At 39.8% G+C, this 17975-nt stretch overlaps 1 protein-coding gene across 5 annotated transcripts in view; it reads right to left on the reverse strand.

The window, feature by feature from the left end:
* The window catches only part of GRIP1 (glutamate receptor interacting protein 1), a 683162-nt gene that overhangs the window by 118927 nt on the left and 546260 nt on the right, over positions 1-17975 (reverse strand). For all 5 annotated transcript variants that reach the window (XM_049627402.1, XM_049627399.1, XM_049627403.1 and 2 more), the window contains 2 exons: positions 17108-17183; positions 14784-14929 (listed from right to left, as the gene is read on the reverse strand). In XM_049627402.1, the coding sequence (XP_049483359.1) occupies positions 14784-14929; positions 17108-17183 (222 nt within the window). The remainder of the gene's footprint in view (positions 1-14783; positions 14930-17107; positions 17184-17975) is intronic.

The following is a 17975-nucleotide window of genomic DNA, read 5'->3' on the forward strand; positions in this document are numbered from 1 at the left end:
GATCAGAAAGTGTCAGCCTCCCAGGGTCCACATAATTCTTTCAGGCTCTCTCAAAACACATGAGGAAGTGTGGTCTATAGAGGTAATGTACGGATAAGGTAGGATAGTGATTGTGAAGTGTCCCGTAGACTAAAAGTGTTCTAAATACATGAGAAGTTATTTTGAATATTATTAAATTTAGGGTAAAGACAGGCTTATTTTGAATGAATCCTTGCTTATTTGTTCATTCATTTGCCCAGTCAACCAAGAGATAGTATCTTCCATGTATAGGGCACAGCAGAGGATACATATGGGCATGAAATAGTGCCTGTCCTCGGGGAGTTTCTAATCTCATAGAGGAGCATGGTCACACACAGAGAAAACCACACTACTATACTCGGGGGTAAAGACTATAAAGAGGTGTCTAAAAAAGCCACCACAGGAGTTAAGACGACAGAGGGATTGCTACCAGTTGGATTTGCTAGGTCTAGCTTCAGGAAATAGAAGTCAAGTTGACAGGCTGTAATACGAGAGTGAGAAAGCTCACATAGCAACAATAATAATAATGACAATAATAAAAGCAGATTTTTAAGTTTCTATGTGTGCCAGGAATATGCCAAGTGCTTTAAATGTATTGACAACTTTAACCACCACGAACCATAGGCAGGAGCTGCTGTGATGGATTCCCATTTTACAGTTGGGGAAACTGAGACTTAGAAAGGTCACATACCTAGTAAGTTGCAGAGCCAGGAATCCAACCTGGGTCCTGTTAATCACTAAGTCACTACGCTGTACAGGTAGGATGAAAGCCATGAGGAAACACACAAACATGGTAAAACCTCATTCACAAATCATTAGAAGTCCAGTGTGGCTGAATGAAGCCCAGGGTTTTCCAGGGATATAACAAAAAACGAACCTAGAAAGGTAGGTTAGGAAAAGCTTGGGTACAGCCTGAGTGTCAGACTAAAGACTTTGGGCTTTATTTTGTAGCTAACGGGTGGGCAGAGGTCCAAATAAAGATGGTGGTAGTTGTCAGAATAGATGATAACATTGTGAGACAGTATGTTCAGAGACAGAAAAAGTAAAGAAGTCGAGGGAAGAATTACGGAATGGCTCTTTGCATTTTACTTGTTTTAAAATAAAATAATTCTGCAGGAGGTGGTGTGGTCCGTTTAGCAGTCATTTGCTGTTTCTTGTGAATGACTCCATTAAATGCTACAGGGATTCTGAGCGAGATTAATGCCGTGTAGTACTGCCCTCGCAGAGATCGGGCGAAAACCTGCTGGCTTTTCCATTTCTTATTTTACTCTCAACACAATACCTTCAGGGGATGAGAACCAGATGCTACAGAGGGAGGATGCTGGGTGTTGGTGTATTCTCAAGGATGTCCGTATGAAAAGTTTGATCTCAGTCTGCTTCTGAGAATTCACAGTAGAAAAATTTCCATTTATCTTAAAGTAAACCCGAGGATCCTTACAAAACGGCTCTGACCTCCTGAATTCATGGAGACAGATTCAGGGCAGTTTCTACCATTATAATTGTGGATCATATGGAAAATCCAAGAGGCAGGGGAATACAGTGGGTGCTATCATGTAGAGTAAAGGCACCCTCATGAGTGATAAGACAGTGGGTCTGGGAGCCACATTCAGTAACACAGCTGCAGACACAAGTAGAAAGATAGTTTGTTCCCTTGGTATTATGACTGTTGGGAGTCAACCTGATCCTTTACTACCTATTAGTATATCATAAACAATGCTAAAAATACTAATTTTACTGTATACAAGAACTGAAGTGGATGCTGTTGAACAAGGATAACTAAAATATGGAGAAAAGAGTTAGGAGAGTTTCATGGCTTACAGGGAGCTTGTGGTCTTCTGTTTCTTTGGAAGGTATAGCCTGCAGTTATTCATAATGGTTGACGGAAGATACAAAGATATAAAGAACGATGATTTTTCCCCAGTAAAAGATATTTTGGTATCCTACTTTACTTTTCTTAGTTACTTACTTTACTTTTCCTTGCCCAATTGACAGCAAGGAATTATAGAATTAGTATCCAACCACCGAGAAAAGTAATCTTGATTAGCACTTGGGTAGTACTCTAAAAAATGTCCAAGAACTGACCTTGTGATCGATAAAAGTGCTTACCTGTTACCCTTCTTAAAAGGAAATGCAATTCTGGTCTACCTAATACATGTACGTGACCTTACTGAAACTTACCATGCAAAGAGGTTTCCTCTGACAGAGTTTAGGCAGTTTTTCATTTGTCTAAAATATACTACAATTAAAGGACCAGTTTTCCCCTTAAGGGATATGTTTAATTTTAGAAGCATAATATTCAATCTGAAAATGAGGGAATTTTAACCCATTTTCCATTAATTTGTTAATGTCTCAGAATGCCAAGATCAAGATCTTTGCAGACAGTGGCTTTGTAGCAGCAACTTGGCCTTATGCCTATTATGGAAATGCTGGGAAGAAATCTCTGGGAAATGAGATTGCTGGGTTTGTTGTGATTAACAAGGAAAGTGACCAACTTTCCTTTTTATTTTTAAAGTTTCTTTATTTTGCGAGAGAGAGAGAGAATGTGCACATGCATGTGTGCACAAGCGAGGGAGGGGCAGAGAGCAAGAGAGAGAGAATCTCTCTCTTAGTGGGGCTCAATCTCACTAACCGTGAGATCATGACCTGAGCTGAAATCAAGAGCTGGAGACTTAATCAATTGAGTCACCGAGGCACTCCCAACTTTCCTTTTTTAGATAGTGGTTTTAACCGTAACCCTTTTAATTCAGTTTGAACTATAGTTAAATATTATTTAAAGCTATTTTTATTTACAGTATTTTGCTTTAGAATTACATCAGTGAGAACAGAAGAGGTGATAGCTTTTAAAATCTTTCATGAGGGGCGCCTGGGTGGCTCAGTTGGTGAAGCGCCCAACTTCAGCTCAGGTCGTGATCTCGCGGTCTGTGAGTTCGAGCCCCGCGTCGGGCTCTGTGCCGACAGCTCAGAGCCTGGAGCCTGCTTCAGATTCTGTGTCTCCCTCTCTCTCTGACCCTCCCCCGTTCATGCTCTGTCGCTCTCTGTGTCAAAAATAAATAAACGTTAAAAAAATTTTTTTAAATAAAATCTTTCATGAGAAGTTATCAAATTCAAAGAGACAGAATATTAGAGTTGGAAGAACCTCTGGGATGGTGTGGTCTAGTCCCCTCATGCCACAAGTGAGGAACAGTGGTCCAAAAGATTTAAAAGACCCTTCTGATTCTATCACAATGGATATCACCTAAAATATAGTCAAATGGGCTCTTAACAAAAAGGCAGAGATTAAATTACTACTCTATCTTACTCCTACTCTGATACCTCGCTTATCTCCTCAGTACCTCATATAACAGGAAACTTTTAGAAGGTGTGAATTCCTCAATGATATGCTACGGTATTTTATTTTCTTCCATTAATGTTACTGAGTTAATTAAAAAGGTTAATGAATACCTCTCACGCTAAAACCAGTCTATCCGCATCGCTTTAGAGACCCAGAAACTAACTTACTTGGGATGAGCTTTCAAGATACGTATCTACCCCCCAAGCCCAAGGAGAGAATCAGGGTGTAATAAGCATGAGGAAGCCAGCCCAGTAGGGAGCAGAATGGGGAACCGTGGTGGCTCAGATGAGAGGGATCGACAGTGGGCTGAGTTAGGCTGAGCATCTCGGCTCCCATTTCTACCAGTCTGCCAAACTCTTCACGTCACCCCCAGGAGTCATCAAATACCTGTTTGGGGAAATGCGAGGTTAGACAGACAAGGATGTGGACCACTTAGGACAGAAACTGCTGGTAGGGACCTTTTTTCTGCGAGCCTGCCCAATCCTGTCTTGGAGCTACACTGGCTGAACAGAAAGGTCACGCAGTGCAGAGCAAGGATCACAAACCCAAATGCCTGTGGGGAGCAGACTTGCTGCAAGGCGTGGGTGTCAGGGAAACAATTTGGACAAATGGGAGAGAATATCCCTTATCCAAAGAGACAGCCTGAGACTCAGCTTAAGCCCGTGGTTCCATATGGGCAGGCCAACCTAGTGCTGTTAAACTGTTAAGGGCAGTCGGATATTTAGATCTACTTTAAATGAGAAATTCTTATTTCTAAATGTTCAAAACCAATTCTAACTTTTCAAACTCACGGTGCAGACCAAAGGATGCATGCTCCATGCCTTCCAGTTTGCTGCTTCTCAAGAGCGTAAAAAATGTGGATTATCGTATGTGGTTGTAGAAAAAAACAGACAAGCCTCCAGTTATGGTGAGAAGACAATGATACGAAGTGCTGTATTATTCAGATTTATCACACAGAGAGTCTCTAAAATTGATTCAACTTTGGACTAGTTCGCAGGTCCAGTGGCTAGTATCCCTTGGACCTCTGAGTGGGCAAGGGGTGGTAACAAGACTGCATTTGCACTCATAGGTACCTGCAGCACTCAGTACATGGTGTAAGTGATCACTGTCTTTCCCATTGAGCTTGGAAACTTCAAGCTCCTTCTTACCACAGTGGTTCAGACAACCACCACCTGTTAATCAGAGATGACATTAAAAAAACCCGGAAAGTTACTGATTCTTCCCATTCTAGTTGAACTATAGTTTGGGGACACTGTGTCCGTTTATTTGTACAAGAACATTCAGAGAAAGGTGATATAATGTAACAGCATAAAACAGAATCTCAAAGGTACTCATTCATGCAAAACATGTTGAGAATTACTTCAAAGTAGGCACCGATGTTGGTCTAGCCGATCACCTCTCCACAGGTGTTTCGATCTCTAAGTGCTGGCATTTCTCTTCTAATCTGTTCTTGTCTCTCTTTGATTTTGTGGTAGACGGAATCTCTGAAACCATGGTGTCCCTCTCCCATCATGTGCTAATCCCCAGACCCTCTGAATGAGATAATGTATCACTCCCATGACTGTGTTGTATCGTTCGACCCAGGCGACCTTAAAAAGAGAGATTATCTGGGTAAGCCTCACGTGATCAAATGAGTCCTTAAAAGTGCAGAACTTTCTCTGACTGTTGGTAGAAGGAGAAGTCCGGGATTTAAAATGTGAGGGATAGCCAACACTACATTGCTGGCTGTAGATGGAGGAGGCCATGTGAGAAGGAATGTGGGCATCTCTAAGGGCAAGAAACAGTTCCCAGTTGGAAACGGGGACCTCAGATCTGCAGCGTCAAAGAACTGGCCAATAATGTGAATAAGCTTGGAAGTGGATTCTTTCCCAGAGCCTTTAGATAAAACCTTAGCTCAGGTGACACATTGACTTGGGCCTTGAGAGATGCTAAGCAAAGAATCCAGAAGAGCTCGCCTGGACTTAGGACTTCTAGAACTGTGAGGTGATAAATGGGTGTAGTTTGAAGTCACTAGTTTGTGATATTTTGCTCCCTAGGAAGAGTTAATACTAATATTTAGCTACACAGCAATAGCTAATACTGATATAGTACTAAACTCCAATGGCAACATCTACCTGAAGATGGTAGAACAAACTAGATGGAATTTTACATCCTCTTCCAGGCTTCTGTTTGTCAGAATCTCAGGACATTCCCAAAAGGCAACCAAGCAGTTTATTGGAATGTTATGGATTAGCTGAAATCTACCAATTTTGGCATTTCTTTTCCAGACAGTAGTTAGGGTTAATTTGTAACATATATAAATACAATAGGGCTTGCACATATAATGTACAAAGACCTCATATAAATCTATAATGATACGGTTGCCTAACAGAAAAAAAAAAATGGACCAAAAGACTTGAACAAACGTATTGCAATGGAGAATATCCAGATGACAAATAATGAAAAGGTGCCCAGCATCCTTATTCATCTGGAAATACACACTAAAGCCACAAAAAGCTAACAGTACACACTCTCAGAATGGTTAAAATGAAGCAGATCGATGATACCAAGTGCTGGTGAGGGTGGGAAGGAAGCAAAACAGTCAGCAGGAATGCAAATCAGTACCACCACTTGGAAAAACTGTTTGGCACTATCTACTAAAGCTGAGCATGCATGTAACATGTGGCCTGGCGATTCCACTCCTAGGCATAACCTAACAGAAATGCATATGTATGTTTACCACAAGACATACACCAGGATGTTCACAGTAGCATTATTTGTAAGAGCCTCACACTGCAAAATATATAAACTATCATCAATGGGAAAGGCTAAATTGTGATCGATTGGTATAATGGAATGCTATAATAACAAAAAGAATGAATTACTGCTGCAGGTAACGGTAGGAGTGGATCTCACAAACATACTGTTGGACAAGAGAAGCCCAGTACCAAAGAAACAGGCTATGTGGTTCCGTTTATAAACAGTTCCAAAATCAGGAAAACACATTTATGGTTTAGTCAGTCAAGATGGGGGTTACACTGTGGAAAGCGATGGGGTAGCGATTGGGTGGAGACATTGGGGTTTTGGCGATAATGGTTCTGTTCTATTTCTTGACCTGGGTGGGGAATATGCAAGTGGCATTTCAATAATGTGTACAAATAAGATTTCAGCACTTTGCTACTTGCATCTTGTACTATAATGTAAAAATGAATTTTATTTTTTTTAATTAAAAAATGTTTTAATGTTTTTTATTTATTTTTAAGACAGAGAGAGACAGAGCATGAACGGGGGGTGGGGTGGGGTGGGTGGGGGCAGAGAGAGAGGGAGACACAGAATCGGAAGCAGACTCCAGGCCCTGAGCTGTCAGCACAGAGCCTGATGGAGGGCTCGAACTCACGGAGTGTGAGATCATGACCTGAGCCGAAGTCGGACACTCAACCGACTGAGCCACCCAGGCGCCCCTAAAAGTGAATTTTAAAACCCCTCTGTTATAATCTAGTAATATAAAATAAAAAATATACCTTTTTTAATTTAAGGTAACTTTCTCCTCACCCATTTCTTTTGTGTCCATAAACATATGTTAAGTGGCTCTAGTTTGAATACATAAAAGAGAACTAGATGACTAGGAACAAGAGTATTCTGCAAAAAATCATTTTTTAGATCAAAAGGAGAAGTTTTAAGGAGATCTGCCTTTTATCTTAGAAAAATAATATTCCAAGTAAATGGCTGTTGCCATTTGAAAATTAGACTTTTTTTAAGTGGAAAACTTTCTGGTCTTCCATTTATGAAATTTTCTGTGAAGGGGAGGTTATGCTGGTGACCCATAAAGAAGCATGTGTGTCATAAATACTTCTAGGAGCCCTTCTAGAAGTATTTATGACACACATGAAAAATTCCCTTGAAAAATTCGGTGGAAAAAATTTCCAGTACATTGAGATCGTCTAGAAGAAATTTATTAGAGAACACAGATAGTGGCCAATTTACTCTTGGAACCTGTGACTCAGAAGTCACTGGTGGAAGGTGTTACATCTTGATCTTGATATTCCGAAAAAATGAAATGCAAAGCATGGCCAAGATACAGTTGTGATGACACCAATAAACCTATACTCTTTAAAAAAATTTATTTATTTATTTATTTATTTATTTATTTATTTATTTATGAGAGAAATGGAGAGAGAGATAGAGAGTGGGCAGGGGAGGGGCAGAGAGAGAAAGGAAGACAGAATCCCAAGCAGGCTCTGCACTGTCAGCGCAGAGCCCCAGGCGGGGTTTGAACTCATGAACTGTGAGATAATGACCTGAGCTAAAATCAAGAGTCGGATGCTTAAGCAACTGGGCCACCCAGGTGCCACACAAACCTATACTTTTGATTGCAAAGGAGTTAGTCATCTTTTCCGAAGACTCATAACATTCAAATCAATATCTGTTAAAACAATTACTTGAAAATTACTAAGGATTGAATAGAAGTAAGGACTATCCACACATCTGGGCAAAGATAGAATAGGCATGGGCATTTCAAAGGAAAGGGTAACATTTTTTTCAGCATTCTTGGTTTTGCATGCTGGCTCAGTCCAGATAAATGAAAGGAAATATTTGAAGCTGAGCAGAGAAATAGTTAAGAGAAGAGTCAGAGGATTACAGGAACACAGAAAAACACCGTAGGTAGATGAAGAGGTTTTGTGATTTAAAGATTCATAATGGGCACTGAGGAGGGCACCTGCTGGGATGAGCACTGGGTGCTGTATGGAAACCAATTTGACAATAAATTTCATAATTATAAAAACATAAAGATTCGTGATGTCATTCTGAAATGTAAGATGATATCATGAAGTAACTTCATCTTAAACCTACCACATAAACATTGACGTTTTGCTACATTCTATACGCATCTACTTCATGATGATCAGTCATAAAAACAGCTCATCTATAGGTGACTGCATTGTTCAATCCACAATTATCATTAAGAGCCTCCTGTGTATATCTGGAGACTTCATGTGAGATGCAATAGAAATCAGCAAAAAAGATGACTCAATTACTGTCCCCAAGGAGTCTATGGAACCTAAAGGCACAACAGAAAAACTCACAGATAACTTAGGCAAGACAAAATGTAAATGCCCTCCAGAGTTGCCAAGGGAGCGCCAGTGGGGTTCAAAAGGGAGAGAAAATGAGAGACTGACTGAACCAAAGAAGAGTAGGATCAGGGAAGGAGGTGGATTTGACTTGGGCATATATGCCTAGAAGGGAGGGAGGGAGGGAGAGAGTATATTTTTGAAAGGTCTATGCATGGGGATAGTAAATATTAGGGATGATGGTGGAAAATTTCACTGTATTTCACAGTTTTTGAGAAACATTTTAGTTGTCTTTCCATCTTTATTTGCAACTACAATAATTTGCTGTTTACATTTGACATCTACTAAGTGACTATGATTACTGTTTCTTGGTGAGAAAGCTTATTTAAATTACACTACAGTGAGCCTTGTTTAATATAACCGACAAGAAATCCATATTAACTGATGGCTTTCCACAGCTCTTTCCATGGAAGAAAGAGGAAAGTTATAAAATAACTAATATTAGAGGATCTTGTAATTTTTTAAAACTCTGGAATAAATTATAAATCAGTACAGATTTAGCATAATCTCTAAACCTCTTGACTCTGTGGCACTGGCGTAAAGACTGACGTTCAGAACAACGCCCTCTATCTTGGGGGACTGTTTCCATGTGCTCTATCAAGGACTCAAGTATCTTTAATTTAATATACGTTCTAGGAAACATACTTTAGAAATATTTTCAGCAAAGTTCTAAGCAAAATAAGTATTTCAGTGAATTTTAGGAAATAAAACAATCCAGAACACGTTATCACTCAAATATCCTTTCTACCAATGACTTAGTATTGTGACAGAATGAAGATTCAGCTCCTTCTTCATCCAGGGTAATAATGATGTGGTAAAGGGTAAAGGTGATGTGAGGTTCATTTTAGGGAAGTGGAGCATGGAAACAGTCAACTTTAATTTCCTGGTATTCAATAATGGGTCAGTTTAGTTATGGTAAGCACTTTATATATATTCACTCAGTCTTTCCATCAATCCTTTATAGAAGTGCTGTTATCATCCCTATTTTAGAGATAGGAAGGTCGAAGCTCGGAGAGGCTCAATAACTCGTCCAAGGTCAACAGAGAACCAAGACTCGATCAAGTTTTTTTGACTTCAAGAGGCACTACATTTTGCCTAAGTCAGAATGTTTGTTAACATTCTAAATGATTAGTTCATATTTACTATGCACGTGTTATGTGCCAAACACTGCATATGTATTAATTCTTTCGCTTCTCACAGCAACTTGTGAGTGTGGTGGTATAATTACCACCATTTACAAAGGAAAAATCTGTCCTCCATGCCTCAACACTCTGCCTCGGTTCTCTGTCTCCATCACTCAATTTATTTTGCAGGTTCCTCTTCACCTTCCTGACTTGTGACTTGTCACTTTTGGAGAGCCCCAGAGCTCAGTCCTCTGTCTCACCCCCCTCAGGTGCCTCATGGTTTTAAGATCCATCTTTGTGCTGTTGAGTTAAAAATTTACATCACCTGCCCTCACTTCTGCAGTGAAATCCAGGCTTAAATACCCAACTGTACACAGGTGGGTATGTCACATGTCACTTGAATGGTAGAGAGACATCTCAAACATAACATACCCCAAACTGAGCTCTTAATTTCCCCCTAAACCTATTCCTCTTACAGTCTTCCTTATCTCAATACATTTTCCTTAAAATTTTAACATAGATTAAATTCAACTTTAATTAATAAAATCTATAGTGTCAATAGCTTTCCTAAATAGACTGCTGACTTTGCTGACATTTATATTTTGAGACTTACTGAAAAATACATCTGATTCCAGGGTTGAGATTTATGGTTGGATGTGTACACATGCGCGCACACACACACACACACACACACACACACAGATATACTTCCTAAGAAATAATTTGTGTACTTTTAAGGGTATATAAGTAATTAAAATCAATATTTATATCTATGATTATAGATGTATACATACTTCTAAGATATAATGTGTCATAGTTTCAATAGTATATAGATAAATAAAAGTCTTAAATGTAAAGTCAATGCAGCAAGTATGTCCTGCTGGGAAATGAAAAGGTGTCCCACGTGGTTATTCATGGAGACAATATACATTAAGCTTAAGATGGGATATCACTTAACATCCATCAGAATAGTTAGCATGAACCAGACTGGGAATACCAAGTGCTGGTGAGGATGTGAAGCAAGGAAAACTCTCAGATTAGAGGGAATATAACTCCTGCAAGTGGGAATGTAATATTTAACATCAAAATATGTTCTCAAAAGGGCATCTATTGCTTTCATCAACTCAACGCCATCTGCTTTGGGGCAGTGCCATTTCTCTGTTTCATTCTGCTGGGGCTGTTCAACATACACTCTGCCTCTCCTACCAAAGGAGCAAAGAGTGCATTATATCCCCGGACACAGTGATTAGGGTAATGGTCAGCATTTGCTCCAAGCTAAGTCACTGAGAATCTTTTACAGGAGATCCATTCTCATTTCTTCCTCTGGTATCATAAACTCTCAAGATGATGTAGGCGTGTGGCTGCTGGGGCCATCTTGTCATAACATAAGGAGCGGCTTTCCTAGGCAAGAAGATCGGAGAGACAGAATGCCTATGACATTACTGAACTTATGTTTGAAGCCAGGCTACACCTTGGAGTCCAAGCTTTTGTAGGCTAACATATTCCCTCTTGAAGCTAGTCTACATTGGGTTTCTGCTATTTGTACTTGATGCTGTCCTTGTATACGGTTGAGCTATTATTGCTCATCATTTTCCCAGGCTGTGTTGCATAAGAGCTCATTTTATTCCTGTTGAGAAAGAAGAGCTCCAAAAGTTGCAAAAGAAAAAGTATTACAAGAAAAAAGGAAAATGTGTTTTTTGCTATAGAAAGTATCAGTTCATATTTGATGAATAATTCTAATTGAAAGTATCTCATATTCTAGGACACCATTTGTACTTCTCTCTCCTCCAATTGTCATTCTCAATTATTTGAGCTTATATGGGGTGCCTGGGTGGCTCCGTCGGTTGGGTGTCCGACTTCAGCTCAGGTCATGATCTCATGACTCGTGAATTCAAGCCCCGCGTTGGGCTCTGTGCTGACAGCTCACAGCCTGGAGCCTGCTTTGGATTCTGTGTCTCCCTCTCTCTCTGCTCCTTCCCCGCTCACACTCTGTCTCTGTCTCTCTCAAAAATAAATAAATGTTAAAAAAATAAAAAAAAAATTATTTGAGCTTATGGTACCTAATCCTATCTTAACCCAAATTAGGAAAACAGGAATGGAAAAAAGCAAGACACACAAACAGAGAAAAAGGAGGATGGCTATAGGGAATACTAGAAAAAAAGCTGAGTAGGACACAGTTAGAATAGAGTAGTACTCATAGCGAGAAATGGAGAGCAGAATATCAAAGAATTGGGTGGCTGGAAGGGAAAGGAGGAAGAATGGAAGACAGACAGTGAGGAACAGAGTGAGAGAGAAAAAGTTGAGAAACAGTAAGCAAGTCCCCATTTGACAAATGAGGTAACTAAGGCACAGGGAAATAAGAAACATGGTCCACCTTAATAGCTAGAAATCAGTAGAGTGAGAACAGGACCCAAATCACCTAACTCCAAATCTAACTTAAAACCTATATAACCAAAGAGAAAGAAAAAGAAAAGAGGGTGGGAGAGAATACAAGAGAAGGGTAGAGGAGGGTGGGAAGTTCATTCATTTTCGAACTTTCCATGTCAAGAGCATACCGTACTGCTTATTCCGCTAAGAACTCCTTAAATCTCATACTTAAAATTTTTTTTAGAAACCTCATACCTTTTAAAACATTTCAGGCCAATAGACATATTAATATTTTTAAGCAACACTGTTCTACATGAATCACACAGGGTGGGAAATAAAGGAGAAAGGAGTTTGCAGTTAATAGAGTAAGCCTCTTTTCTCTGCTACATTTCACCAGCACAAAACTTACTGGTAAAATCAGGTCAAATAATCATGTCTGACAATTGTTAAGAAGTGTATATAACATGATTTAGTTTCAATTTCAAGTTCCAATTCATTATTTCATAATTTTTCTGCCTTTGTCAACATTACACAAAACTGGGCTCTCTCTTAACATTTAAAAGCCAGATGAGGATACCTTCCAAGTTTTACCATAGTTGTAAGGGCAGAAATATAATTAATTTCTATTGTAATCATTATTGGAAGAAAGAATACTACACCACATTTTGCTAGATATGTCTCCTAAGGCAAGGGAAACAAAGCAGAAATAAACTATTGGGACTATGTCAAAATAAAAAGCATTTGCACAGCAAAAGAAACCATCAACAAAACAAAAAGGTTACCTATTAAATGTAAGAGGATTTGCAGATGATATGTCTGATAAAGGTTTAATATCCCAAATATATAAAGGAAGAACTTCTATAACTCAACACCAAAAAAACAAATAATCCAATTAAAAATGGGCAGAAGAATTAAACAGACATTTTCCTACAGAAGATATTCAAATGGCAAACAGAGATATGAAAAGATTCTGGACACCACTAAACACCAAGGAAATGCAAATCAAAACCACAATGAGGTATCACCTTATACCTTCCAGAATGGCTAAAAAAAAATTAAAAAGACAAGAAATGGGGTGCCTGGAAAGCCTGGGTGGCTCAATCAGTTGGACGTCCGACTTCGGCTCAGGTCATGATCTCACAGCTTGTGAGTTCGAGCCCCGTGTCAGGCTCTATGCTGACAGCTCAGAGCCCGGAGCCTGCTTCAGATTCTGTGTCTCCCTCTCTCTCTGCCCCTAACACACTCGCATTCTGTCTCTGTGTCTCTCAAAAATAAATAAATATTTTTAAAAAAAGACAAAAAATAACAAGTGTTGGTGAGGATGTGGAAGAAAAGGAACCCTCGTGCACTGTTGGTAGGGATGTGAATTGGTGCTTCAGTATGGAGTTTCTTCAAAAAATTAAAAATAGCAAATACCATATGGTCCAATAATTCCACCACTGGGTATTTACCCAAAGAAAACCAAAACACTGACTCAAAAAGATATATGCACCTTATGTTTATCGCAGCATTATTTATAATAGGTAAGATATGGAAGCAACCGAAGTGTCCACTGATAGATGAATAGATAAGGAAGATGTGATGTATACACATATTATGCAGCCATAGAAAAGGACAAGATAGTGCCATTTCAGACAAAATGGATGGACCTAGAGGGTATTATGCTAAGTGAAATAAATCAGACTGAGAAAGACGACTACCATACGATTTCACTCATGTGGAACTGGAAAAAATCCAAATAAGTGAATAAACAAACAAAAAGCAGACTCAGACGTTTAAACACAGGGAACAAACTGATGGCTGCCAGAGGGGAAAAGCGTGGGGGAATGGGCAAAATGGGTGAAAGGGAGTGGGAGACACAGGTTTCCCGTTATGGAATGAGTAAATCATGGAAATGAAAGGTACAGCAAAGGGAATACAGTCAAAGGTATTGTAATGGTGTTGCATGGTGACAGATGGTAGTTATACTTGTGGTGAACATGGCAAAACACACACACTTGTCGAATCACTATGTTGTACACCTGAAACAAATGTAACATCGTGGGTCAACTACATTAAAAGAAAAAAAAAAGGATACTGTACTCAACTTCTCATTCTATTTTTAAAAAAAATTTTTTTTTAACGTTTTTATTTATTTTTGAGACAGAGAGAGACACAGCATGAACGGGGGAGGGTCAGAGAGAGAGGGAGACACAGAATCGGAAGCAGGCTCCAGGCTCTGAGCTGTCAGCACAGAGCACGACGCGGGGCTCGAACTCACAGACCGCGAGATCATGACCTGAGCCGAAGTCGGACGCTCAACCGACTGAGCCACCAAGGAGCCCCTCAACTTCTCATTTTAACCACTGATACTATATGGTCCCCTTCCTCTCTTTCTTCCTAAATCTTAGGATACAATGATTGGTCATTTCCATTCATTCTGATTCGCTGGCCTCATGCTGTGAAGTTACAAGAAGGAAAGAAATCTCCTATTTTTCTCAGTCTCCGTGTAGTAAAAGAAAAAGTACCAGCCCTTTAGTTAATAATACTATTCTTGCGATTTGGAGGGGAAAATACTTTGCTGCCAAAGTATAATCCACATAGAACTGACTGCCAGGTGAAACGTTCTGATGGAATGAGACCTTATTATAGAAGCTATTGACACAAGAACTCTAAATCGCTGAAAAGCACCACTCACCTCTTCCTGAACCCAACAGAGTAATGATGGAGTATTGATGAAATTCTGTCTGCCGCAGGAGGACAGCACAGTTCATTCTTAACCCAGAGTGGTTTATCAGGGATGCACAATGACATGACCCAGAGCTTAGCGAGCACAACCTCAGGACTCTGACATACCCATCACTGAGACGTCATATTCTATCAGCAGCGTTGCTTCTTGTCCACACTGTTTAAGAATACTCATGGCTTCGGCATGTGTGGTTCCAAGAAGCCGAATTCCATCCACACTGAGCAACCTGTCGCCAGGTTTGATGGTGCCCTCTCTGAAGGGAGAACACAGAAACAGTCTTCATTAATGTAACATAATGGGGGTTAGCATTAAGAGTCGCTCAGCCAAGGGGCACCTGGGTGGCTCAGTCGGTTGAGCGTCCGACTTCGGCTTGGGTCATGATCTCACGGTTCGTGAGCTCAAGCCCCGCGTCGGGCTCTGTGCTGATGGCTCAGAGCCTGGAGCCTGTTTCGCATTCTGTGTCTCCCTCTCTCTCTGACCCTCCCCCGTTCATGCTCTGTCTCTCTCTGTCTCAAAAATAAATAAACGTTAAAAAAAAAAAAATTAAAAAAAAAAAAAAAAAAAAGAGTCGCTCAGCCAAAGCGGGTATTTCACACCTTCCCCCATCCATCCTATTTGCGCTTCGTCTTAAGCATCAAGAAAGCCTGCTGATTCCATTCCATTTATTATCAGTGAACCCAAGCAGGACTGGGAGCACTGGTGAAAAATTTCCCTAGTCTAGAAATTTCCCTATTGATTTATAAGGCCATTTTGGCAATCATTAAATTGATTCAGTCTCATATTCCTTGGAAGAGACAGGGAAATACTATTCTTTCTGCTGTGACCATAGACACTCAAGGCACTGGAAGAAGATGCCTGAGGACATTGGAGACTCCACTAAAATATAGCCAGGAGGCTTCCAGATTATAACCCTCCTGCCTCAGGGAGGGTCATGATACGAGAAATCAAACTGGGGTGGGCGGATTACAAGTTGAGGATTTGGAAAGGATAAGAGTGATCTCTTAAATATCCTTCGCCTAGATAATTCTCTAAGAACTTTGACTCTAAATTTTTATCTTAAACTTTTAGATTCCATTTCATCCTAAGTTAATTTGATAATATGTTGCTCAGAAACTAGTAGCTTGCTTCTGACATTTTTGTTAACCCCAAGGTAAATGTTAATAAGGAACGGAAATATTCTCATTTACTGCAGGAAGAATAATTCACAAGAGAAGCAGGAGAGGGGAAAAAAGGCAAGATTTCTGTGCAAATTCTGACTTTGTGTTGTCCTCTGCAAAGGCAAACATACTATGGTGCAGGTGAGAAATCAGTATCTTCATATTCTCTTATTTTATATTAAACACAAACTTTTTAGAAAAGTGAGCTAACAGTATGGATTTTGAAGGAGAATGAACCTGAATTCCTAGCCTGGCTCTTCCGTGTACTAGCTGGTAAGTCATGTACCCACATGGGGCCTCAGTTTTATCACTGTAAGTGTGGCTAAAAAGTACTTAGTAGGCAGTTGTGAGGACAAATAAAATAGTGTCTGCTAAACACATAGTACATTTCCTAGCACATGGCTCGGTGCTCAATCAATTGTATTTATTATTACTATTTCTATTGCATAAGAAAAAGTTTAAACATTATATCCCGGTTTGAAACATAGTGCAGAGTCAGGGGTAACCAGGGCATTTTTCTCCCACCCTTCAACCACAGCGAATGGCCGGAGTTGTGGTCCCCTGCCTTTATGGAATTGACGTTTGCGATGGGAAATTAATACAAAGACAAGCATCTCCTGAGACAGCTAAGTTGTGCGTTTACGTACGACCTCCTCTAATATTTGTGATATGAGAGATGAAGGAGCTGCCTCTTCAGATACTCAAATTAGTCCCGAAGAGATAGCTCTAGGTACTGACAACGCTCCTTCCCTTTTATTGAAATCACTTCCATTCTCACATACATAATCATCATCAACAGATAATAATAACCAGAAGGATGTTGATTAATAGTAACAGTCAGAACATCACCACCTATCTTTCCAGGGGAGGAGGTTAGCAATGGGAGACGATGTGTTTAAAGTACGTGCCTTTAAAAAGCCAGCTACCTTTTATTAAGTATCTACTGCATGAAAGGTCCCCTGCAAGGCCCCAGCCAGTCTCTGATAAAACTGAAGACCTTGTCAGGTAGGTATTATTATCGACATTTCACAGTGGAGGAAACTGAGCTTAGAACTGGTAAGTCACTTGCCAAACACATAGGGTAGTGAGTGTTGAGCCTGGAGTCAAACCTTCTTTCTTCTGATTTGGCAGCCCAACAATTTCAGTATTCACATTCCAACACGTTTGCTTAATATCTATCTTTCACTATGAAATTTCTAATACCTCAACTCTATGCCAAAGTCCCCAGCTTTGTTGAATCTGTTTGGATAGTGACACAGACAGAGGAAGTTTACCTGTCAGCAGGTCCTCCGGGACGAACACACGTTATTACAACTGGACGAGATTTATTTCTATCATCATGTGCCCCTCCTGGCAAACAAAAGAAATACAGCTTATAAGTGCTTTCATTAAAAAAAAAAAAAAAAAAAAAAAATTCACTCACAAAATGGCAGCTGAGAAACTAAAGTACATTTTGTTGATGTATGGAGGAAAACATGTAAAATTTTTCCAAAAATCTTATTCATTTTATATAGAATATGTTTTTGAAGTCATGATGTCTCCACCTCTCAATAAATACATGGCTGTATTCAGGGGCGATATATAAAATATTTAACACCCAGCGTCGTAAGAACATAAACTACTGGGGCGCCTGGGTGGCTCAGTCGGTTAAGCATCCGACTTCGGCTCAGGTCATGAGCTCACGGTCCGTGAGTTCGAGCCCCATGTAGGGCTCTGTGTTGACAGCTCAGAGCCTGGAGCCTGCTTCAGATTCTGTGTCTCCCTCTCTCTCTGACCCTCCCCCGTTCATGCTCTGTCTCTCTCTGTCTCAAAAATAAATAAACATTAAAAAAAATTAAAAAAAAAAAGAACATAAACTACTTAACAAGTACTAGCCTAATTATGACAATAGCCAGTTATCAACAAAGTGCAGGTGGGTATACCTGTTGCCAATTAACCTGGGCTATAATACAGGTGAATAGGTCTACAACCTGGCATAAAGGAAGCAAAAACTGGAGAGGGGGGAAAATACGTAAGTATATAAAACAAGAAAGAAAAAACTTCAAGTGGCTGAGATGGGTTCCATTAAAGTTGGGGTGTTCAAAAAATGGACAGATAATTTCAAGACAACTGCAATGCTTAAATGGAGATTTTATTTCCATA

Source organism: Panthera uncia, chromosome B4, assembly GCF_023721935.1.
Source record: "Panthera uncia isolate 11264 chromosome B4, Puncia_PCG_1.0, whole genome shotgun sequence".
Classification (NCBI taxonomy): domain Eukaryota; kingdom Metazoa; phylum Chordata; class Mammalia; order Carnivora; family Felidae; genus Panthera; species Panthera uncia.